The sequence below is a fragment of the Papaver somniferum genome, chromosome 8 (genome assembly GCF_003573695.1).
Source record: "Papaver somniferum cultivar HN1 chromosome 8, ASM357369v1, whole genome shotgun sequence".
Lineage (NCBI taxonomy): Eukaryota > Viridiplantae > Streptophyta > Magnoliopsida > Ranunculales > Papaveraceae > Papaver > Papaver somniferum.
In genome coordinates this window covers 143,684,641-143,693,700 of record NC_039365.1, presented here as the reverse complement: position 1 = coordinate 143,693,700, position 9,060 = coordinate 143,684,641, and the positions used below count along the sequence as shown (strand labels likewise).

Genomic DNA, 9,060 nt, shown 5'->3' with positions numbered 1-9,060 from the left:
ATATGATGATATTGTAGGAGGTAGTCGACTATACACTGCTTGGTATGGTGTCATCTGAATAGCAGTATTAAAACTGGTATTATACCACCATTCTGCCCATGGAAGCCATTTTGACCAATCATTCGGCTTTGTTCCTGCAAAACAACGAAGATAACATTCAAAGTACGATTTGTGACTTCAGTTTGCCCATCAGATTGTGGGTGATATGCAGAACTGCGACACAACTTGGTATTTTGTAAAGCAAAGAATGCTTCCCAAAAGTTGTTGATAAATATTGGATCTCGGTCACTAACAATACTCTTGGGCATACCATGAATATGTACAATCTCTTGCACAAAAATCTCAGCCACCGAGCTTGCAGTATATGGATGTGTGAGAGGTATAAAATGTGCATACTTAGATAGTCGATCCACTACCACCAGAATTGAATTTTTTCGATTAGAAGTTGGAAATCCATCCACAAAATCCATTGAAATATCTAATCATATATCAGTAGGAATAGGAAGGGGATTCAAAAGACCAGGTGGAGATATTGATTCTGACTTATTCCGTTGACAAGTATCACACTTGGAAATAAAATCTTTTATGGATTTCTTCATCCCTTTCCAGTAAATTTTTTGTTGGAGTCTCTTGTAAGTCCTCAAATACCCAGAATGACCACCAATAGGTTGAGAATGAAACTCTTCAAGCAGCTTGACACACCATGCAGAAGTTGAAGGCACAACTATACGATTTTTGTAACGTAGTAGACCATTAGTATAAGAAAAGTGTTTCTTAAAACTTGTATCTTGTTGTAAATGTTGAATTAAGACTCCCAAATCTGCATCATTATGACATTCTTGACTAATGTCATCAACACCAGAAAAATAGGTGTAGATAGATGAAAATATGAGTGAGTACATCTTGATAAAACATCTGCTCCAATGTTCTCCTTTCCACGACGAAAAATAATCTCATAATCATAGCCTAACAGCTTGGACAACCATTTCTCTTGTTTCCATGGAAGATAATTTCTGATCCAAGAAAAACTTAATACTACGATGATCTGTATATATCTTAAAGTGTCTTCCAAGCAAGTACGAACGCCATTTTTGGACTGCAGAAACAACAACTAACATCTCTTTGTCATAAATAGAGAGGTTTAAGTTCTTGCCTGAAAGAGGTTTACCAAAGAATGCAATTGGTTGTTGAGATTGCATTAAAACAGCCCCAATACCGCTTATCTTGTGACAGTCTTAGTAACAGCTGCATAGGATTCTTCTTGATGAAAAGCTTTAGTAAAAGCCTCAAGTAATTTTTGTGGTGCCAACAACTTAACCGTAGTACCAATACGAGGTTTTAAAGAACGAATGAAGCAACTGATTAAATAATCCTCAGGAAAATCAACAAAGTTTAAGAGATGCTCATATTCAGGTATATGTTCACGTATTGTACCTTGCTGATTAATGGTGTTAATAGCCAACCGAGCATCAACAAATTTTTCCGGAGCAAATCTTTCACGAACTAAAGTACAAAACTGTTCCCACGAATTGACTGCAGTTTTGGTTCTTCTCCATCGAAACCATTGGTTGGCCCCGCCTTTAAGATGAGCAGAGGCGACAACAATTTTAAGAGCGTCAGATGTATTGTAAACACTAAAATATTGGTCTGCATTAAAAATCCAGCCATCAGGGTCTTCACCAGCAAAGGTTGGAAAATTGATATTAGGGCGCAGCTGTTGTGGTTGACCATGATTTGGTGGTGGAGGTGGTGGAGGATCAACACCAGGATGTTGTTGTAGCAGAGGTAAAAATTCTCTAAATACGTTGTGGAAAGAGGTTTCCATGGATGTGTCAAGCTGTGTGGCGAGAGCAGTACGCTCTTGTTCACGGAGCAACAACTTATCTGCCATCTTCTTCTGTTGAGTCTCTTCATCAAGAACATGAAGGTTAGCAATAGTGTCAACAAGATTGTCGATCTTGTCTGCTACGACTTCAATACCTTCATGCACGATTTTCAAATTTTCTGTGTAAGACATTATGAGTAAAAGAAAGAACTCTAAAAAAAAATTGGTCGATTTTTGGAGATTGAACTGAACCTGCTCTGATCCAGGTGTTACGGTTCTTGAACTTTAACACTAGAAAAGAGTTTAGCACACAAGAAAGAGCCGGATAAACCCTTTGATTGGGGGTCAGCCTGCAGCTCTGAGAAGGAAAAACTTAATTAAAACTAAGTTGTTATTGATTGATATCTCATTACAACTCAAGTTACGTATTTATAATCTATTCAAGCTTGTTGATCAAGCAATAATAATACCAAAATAAGAGTTTGTTGCAATAAGGAAACTGACTTAATTAAAGTAAACTAAATAAGGAAAACTAGTTTAGTTAGGAATTGGTATCACAACATTAGGGTAGTGAAGTTGAACAGGGACATGACAAGTTAAGCTCGGACAGACACCAATAAACGAGAAAACGAAGATGGAGGCACAGCATGCTCACTGATTCAATTGTTATTGTGCCTCGAAATGGGTGTTGGTGGAGTTTTATGAAAAATTAATAACACATCCCATAAATTCCAACTATTCAGTTATTCCTAGACGTTCATGTTCTGTATCAAACGTCCCTCATCAAATCTGTAACCATATAAGATGTCTTAAAGGTGCATGTGCTAGACCTTCTCCGATCTTATTAGCAGTTGATCAAACTAGATGTTGAAACAGGTTAGCAAAAAAGGTTGGGACGTTTTATAGACTACCTGTATGACTCAGAAAATGGGACGAGATGCTTTACATTCTGATCAGAAAATGGTATACAGCAAACATACGTACCATTTATCAGTAGCGTAACAGCTTAAGATGCGCAAAGATGCACATTCAATTTAACATTGCGCAAAGATGAGAATGGCCATATTACAGACAAGAACTCAACTTTATACTTTCCCATCCATTTCTGAGCAACTAATACGTAACTATTAGTGTTCAAGACCAGCTGATTAGGTCAGTCTCAAATAGGTTACAATAACAAACACCACAAGCAATAAATTTATCCTGATCAACCCATATTACGTGACGAATTCTGTTCAGTTATATATGGTACGTGATGAGCCAAGACGAGTAGCGAAACAAGTAAACAGGACGAGTGGTGTTCATAAGATGGATGATCATTGTTGTACAAGTTTTTTCACTTAACAGCATCAGAGTTTCTTTCCCCTAAGAGACGAGTGTTGTTTCACATGGTGCAGAAGAAATAAAAAAATCAACCAAAGATTCAAAATATAGTGTATGAATAGACATTTCTGTTCCTTGTGATAGTAAAGACATGTCAAATAAAATGGGGTGGCTACAGCAAGTAACACAAAACAGTTTTATTTCATAAACTTAAAGATGAACTTATATCAGACCAAAATGTTCTGTAACTGTAAGATCAGCACTAGACGCACTAAATTGAATTGGAAAATGTAATTTCTCAAAATCCTTAAGTTCTACCACCTATACTCGATTTTTCCTTGACCTTCTACCAACTTTCAGTTGCTAGGCTAATTTTGTTCACCAGGGATCCCTCTTTCTCCACTGCAACAAAAAAAGTGTGGGAGCTTAACTCGACCACAACTCCTACATCGCAAAAAGGAATATGAAACGGAAGTTTAGACAATGGGTATCGTATATCGTTAGTTTATAAGTAAAATGGTAAGAGAGATGACCAAATGCCTGCCTTACAAGACAATGTTTATTGTCATGATTAATCTGTGGAGGACTAGAAGCCAATGGAAATTAGCTGAGAACAAATAAACATGGGTGGAAAAAATCAGATTGGCTTGCAAATCTGCTACAAGTTATCCTATTACTATATAAAAAAGAAGTCGGGCGTGTAATCTGCAACATTAATGTGGGTGATTCATGGGTTAACGACCTACCAAAAATATTGGGACAGTACCTTTTTAAGCTAGCCAAGGAAAGTGGAAGGTCTCCGTTACTTCCAATTAATTGGATTCCAGTAGGACTCCTGCTTTAAGACCTTAAGTTTGACACTATTGTTCAAGGAGTGTTAATGAACCCTAAGGGAACAAAAACTAAAGACCAAGATTGAGAACAGAACCAGCCGAAACAACAGCACATTTCTGGCAGTAACTTAAATCTCACTTAGATTTTCACAATAGTATCGATAAGGGATGTTAAGCAAATATGATTTTGCCATTAACCAAGTTTTATCCTTGGGCAGTTAAAACGTGTGCAAAATTAAAAGAAAAACTTGTGCTGTAGAGAACGATTGAAAGCTTACCTGCAACGTATTATCACCGGTATTGGTTTCAGTGCCTTTGGTCCATTTCTTATGCCTCTCCTAAACTTAGAGATCTGCACATTTTCTACAAAGGTTATCAACCATTATCCACCCTTTAAGAATTTTCTGAATCCGACAACTATGCAAACACTAAACATCAAAATACCATAAACAAAAAGAAGCTCAAAAACCCTCTTCAAACATCTAAAAAAAAGAGTGCATCTACAGATTGCTCATACATAATCAAAAGGGAACCGAGACTCAGAAACACACAGGAAGCAGCATAAATGTACTAGAATCAAAACCAAATCATATTTGTCAACTGCCTAGCATGGTGGAGATGAACATTAGGGATCAAGACCAAAAGATCACCTTTTTCTTTGGGACAGCCATAAGTTCCATTGAACCACCAATACCGAAAGTGGGCACTTCAATTCTATCATCACTCTCCACTTCTCGATCACAACCAGGGAACACAAACTGATTTTCAATTGGACGAGCCATAGCATTTTCCAGTGGAGCAGGTGCTGCATGAACACACCGTATACAACTTAATCTACACCCTAAACTCCCCATCGCATTTTTCAGCACATTCGTTGTTCTCAACGCCATTGTCCAAACAGTATCAAAAGAAAAATCCTAGATAATAAACAAAAAAACACCCAATTAACAGTAAGAATAGTGTATAAAATCGTAGGGTTTCCGTATATTCAAAGGATTAGAGCAGAAATGCACAAGATTAGATATATATATATAAAGAGCGAGAAAAATCGTACTTTCCTCACTCAGAGCTCTTGCAATGCGAGAAGAATTGGAGAGAAATGATTTGAGATTTTAGGTCTGAGGGTTTTTCTTTTTTCTCGCTTCTACTATAGGGAAAACTGATTTCTCCAAGGGGGATTACTATTGACTTCTAAAAGCGAAGTCGGTCCCGTGGTCTTAGGTGTTTGACCAGGTCTGGTACCCCTCGTATATAAATAGGTACCCCTATTATCAATCGTGCTTACTAATAGCTTCTCCCAATCACCAGACCTAAAACATCTCTGCGGGAGAGAAAAATTGAAAAGCCATCCCATCTTCAAAACCTTTCGTCTCCCAAAACCCTAGATTTCCTCCTCACTTATGCTTAAACCCTAAATATATACATCAAGGTCAAGCAGATCCGAGGATACCTAGGTAAGCTTCGTCTTGATTCTTCTTGGTTAGATTTACAGTTAATTTTCTTCTGTTCTACTTCTATTTTTAGGTTCTTTGTAGATTTGTTAAGCGCTGATTGTTTATCTCCTTTTGTGTTTCAGTATTTTAGTTCTGTATTTTGTATTTGTCTATGTAAATTGATGTCTGTGAATGTGAACCCTAATTTTTGATTCGATTTGTTGCAGGTATTCGAACAAAAGATGTTGGGGTCATTACCAATATTGCCCCTTCCAGCACCGCCATCAGATGGAAATTTAGGACCGCTTCCATTATCTCAAGTTACTGCTGAAGACTCACCACCACATGACAATGTTACTCCTCCACCAGCATCTGTTGCTACACATACAAGAACGATAGGTATTATTCATCCTCCTCCGGACATCCGAACAATTGTTGATAAGACTGCACACTTTGTTGCAAAGAATGGGCCTGATTTCGAAAAGAGGATTATTGCAAATAATGCTGGAAATGCCAAATTCAATTTCTTGAATGGGTCTGATCCTTATAATGCGTATTACCAGCATCGATTGTCTGAATTCCGTGCCCAAAACGAGCTAACCCCACAAGCTGATGATTCCTCTGGAGTAGAGGTAGTACCGAGTGCTGATTCTGCTGGAGATGCTAATGAATTATCTGAAACTAAGCCTGACCCGTCAGCCCAGTTTAAACCTGTCCGAAAAGTTCTTGTGCCTCCAGAACCTGAGACGTATACAGTTCGGCTACCGGAAGGTATTACAGGTGAAGAGTTGGATATTATCAAGCTTACTGCTCAGTTTGTTGCTAGAAACGGGAAATCGTTCTTGACAGGTTTGACTAGTAGGGAAATTAATAACCATCAATTCCATTTTCTAAAACCTACTCATAGTATGTTTATGTTCTTTACTGCACTTGCGGATGCCTATTCGAAGGTTTTGATGCCTCCGAAAGGTTTGACGGAGAAACTTCGTAATAGTGTGGTGGATATGACCACTGTTCTTGAGAGGTGTTTGCATAGACTTGAGTGGGAAAGGTCACAGGAACAAGCTAGGTTGAAAGCTGAAGATGAGATTGAACAGGAACGCATGCAGATGGCTATGATTGATTGGCATGATTTTGTTGTGGTTGAGGCAATTGATTTTGTAGATGACGAGGATGAGGATTTGCCTCCTCCAATGACACTGGAGGAAGTTATTAGAAGGAGCAAGATAACATCTATGGATGAAGATGTGGTACCTGTTGAGCCTGGAAAGGAGGCAGATATGGAGATGGATGAAGAAGAAGTGAAACTTGTTGAGGAGGGTATGAGAGCGGCTAGTATGGATGATAATGACGATGAGAAGAAGCGTGAAAATAGATCAGCAGCTTCCGAGGAGCCGGAAGCGCCAATGAGAATCGTAAAGAATTGGAAGAGACCGGAAGAGAGGATCCCAGCAGAAAGAGATCCCACAAAGTTTGTTGTTTCTCCAATTACTGGAGAATTGATTCCTATAAGTGAAATGGCAGAGCATATGAGGATTTCCCTAATTGATCCAAAGTACAAGGAACAAAAGGAGAGGATGATGGCTAAGATTCGGGAGACCACTCTTGCTCAAGATGATGAGATATCAAGGAACATTGTGGGCCTTGCTCGAACACGTCCTGATATTTTTGGAACGACAGAAGAAGAAGTATCTAATGCTGTTAAGGCAGAGATTGAAAAGAAGAAAGAGGAGCAACCTAAGCAGGTCATATGGGATGGCCACACAGGAAGCATTGGTAGAACCGCAAACCAGGCAATGTCACAGAGTCTCGAGGATCAAATGGAGAATGGTAACAATTTACCTGGTCCTGCCGCACCTCCTCCAAAACCTGGTGTGCCATCAGTTCGTCCTCTACCTCCACCACCAGGGTTAGCGTTGAATATGCCTAGAATGGGGCAAAATACAATGCAATACCCTAATAGCGGACAGTACATGCATCCTAGACCTCCTATTATGCAGAATATGCAGGGAGTTGGGGCTCCTCTTCCTCCTATGACGATGAACCCTGGTCCGCCTATGATGATGAACCGACCACCCCAACTTGCTCAACAAGTTCCCGTGAACCCTTCAAGTATACCTCCTCCTCCTCCTGGGTCACACTACCCACCTTTGGGAATGCCTAGGCCCTTCTCACACCTTCCACCTCCACCTATGCAAGTGATGCCACCACAAATGATGCCGCCGCCACCACCACCACCCGAGGAAGCTCCTCCTCCACTTCCGGAGGAACCAGAGCCAAAAAGGCAAAAGGTTGAAGATCAGCTTATACCAGAAGCGCAGTTCTTGGCTCAACATCCGGTATTTGATCTTTCTCACTTTTTTTCCGGGTTGTTTATTGTCCGTCCTTTTTTTCTCTCGTTATTTTAATTTGGTATCCTTTTCTTGACTGTCTTTTTCTTTTATCTATTCTCGCAGGGACCTGCCCGCATTGTTGTAGCTATTCCGAATGTGGATGAATTGAACCTTAATGGACGACTTTTGGAGATTACCGTACAATCTCTATCTGAGACTATTGGTAATTTGAAGGAGAAGATCGCTGGGGAGACTCAGATTGCTGCAAATAAACAGAAACTGAGTGGGCGAGGTGGTATTGTCCTTAAGGATCAGTGGTCACTCGCACATTGTAACGTCGGAGCTGGGGAAACTCTTACCCTTGCATTTAAAGAACGTGGTGGCAGAAAGAGATAGATCATTTTCCTTCCTTACATGCAGAGTTGGGGTTTAATATTCAGTTTACTTACTACTAGATGAAAGTATCCAGTTAAAAATGTGGTGCAACATGTATTCTACCTTGTTTTAGATTTTTGATATGATTCATGTCTAGATCTGCACCAGACTATTATTTTGGTTTAAACTGATAGCAAGTCTGGCATATACTACAGATGCGGTGCCTAGGTGATTATCTATCAGCGTCGACATGGAAAGTCACAAGTTCATTGTGCTTATGGAGACCAAGTCAGTAGTGGCTACTTTTTTAATGTGATAAACTACTGTTACATTCCTCAGTTTCCAGTTGTTTGTTTTATGAATGCTTGAAATTCCACTTGCTTACTGTGTGTGCTGTAGCCAAAGTAGTTTGAGGCTAGTATTTGTGTCGCTTCTCTCATACTTCTGACCTGCAGGTTAACATTTCTGATGAAGGTAATCTTTTGCAGGTTTGTGCTTAAATAACCATCTTCTGCTGCTTTCGTTTTAGAAGGGACTCTAATGCCAGTACAGGAGAAAGGAGCTTCCCTCGTGTGCAATGGGTTCTTGTTTTTGGGACAAATATGTCTTTTCGTTTTGCATAGGATTTTTGATGTTCTACTTTTAACAAATTGTATCTGGTTTGAATTAAGTAAAAAAAGAATGGTTAGTTATAGTACAGCTCCATTGTAGGCATATTTGAACCAGGCATCCTTAATTTTGTCAGCACACGGAGCTGCAGTTATAGATTATTAAAGTGGAGCCAACAAAACTGATGTAGACTAGGTTTGAAATACCCAATTTCATTTTCCTACTTCAGTTACCTACACTCTAGTGTCATTGGAAGTAAATTGCTCTCCCAGAATAAGGGTTTGGACTTTGGAGTTTTGCAGCTTATCCTAGGTTTTCTTGATTGGCTT

At 39.3% G+C, this 9,060-nt stretch overlaps 3 protein-coding genes across 6 annotated transcripts; 1 reads left to right on the top strand and 2 right to left on the bottom strand.

Moving 5' to 3' along the window:
• Positions 1–1,102: 1,102 nt before the first annotated feature.
• On the bottom strand, positions 1,103–2,180 carry LOC113303120. The gene is made up of 2 exons (XM_026552115.1): positions 2,078–2,180; positions 1,103–1,980 (listed from the first exon to the last, which is right to left on the bottom strand). The coding sequence occupies exon 2, from the start codon at positions 1,889–1,891 to the stop codon at positions 1,220–1,222; it is 672 nt and encodes a 223-aa protein (XP_026407900.1). The 5' UTR covers positions 1,892–1,980; positions 2,078–2,180; the 3' UTR covers positions 1,103–1,219.
• Positions 2,181–2,876: 696 nt separating this feature from the next.
• LOC113304702 lies at positions 2,877–5,124 on the bottom strand. Of its 2 annotated transcripts, none has more exons than XM_026553845.1 (4): positions 5,036–5,124; positions 4,632–4,898; positions 4,260–4,333; positions 2,877–3,190 (listed from the first exon to the last, which is right to left on the bottom strand). In XM_026553845.1, the coding sequence occupies exons 2-4, from the start codon at positions 4,869–4,871 to the stop codon at positions 3,175–3,177; spliced, it is 330 nt and encodes a 109-aa protein (XP_026409630.1). In that variant the 5' UTR covers positions 4,872–4,898; positions 5,036–5,124; the 3' UTR covers positions 2,877–3,174. The 2 variants fall into 2 exon arrangements, with proteins under 2 accessions (XP_026409630.1, XP_026409629.1); XM_026553844.1 differs by lacking the exon at positions 2,877–3,190 and adding an exon at positions 3,229–3,592.
• Positions 5,125–5,283: 159 nt separating this feature from the next.
• On the top strand, positions 5,284–9,017 carry LOC113303309 (probable splicing factor 3A subunit 1). 3 transcript variants are annotated; one of them, XR_003337395.1, is made up of 4 exons: positions 5,284–5,435; positions 5,642–7,753; positions 7,871–8,410; positions 8,611–9,017. XR_003337395.1 is itself a non-coding variant. In XM_026552342.1 (3 exons), exons 2-3 carry the CDS (start codon positions 5,657–5,659, stop codon positions 8,141–8,143), a joined length of 2,370 nt encoding a protein of 789 aa, XP_026408127.1. In that variant the 5' UTR covers positions 5,284–5,435; positions 5,642–5,656; the 3' UTR covers positions 8,144–8,504. The 3 variants fall into 3 exon arrangements, 1 of the variants encoding a protein (XP_026408127.1); XR_003337396.1 differs by having other exon boundaries at positions 7,871–8,434; XM_026552342.1 differs by lacking the exon at positions 8,611–9,017 and having other exon boundaries at positions 7,871–8,504.
• The last annotated feature ends 43 nt before the right edge of the window (positions 9,018–9,060 follow it).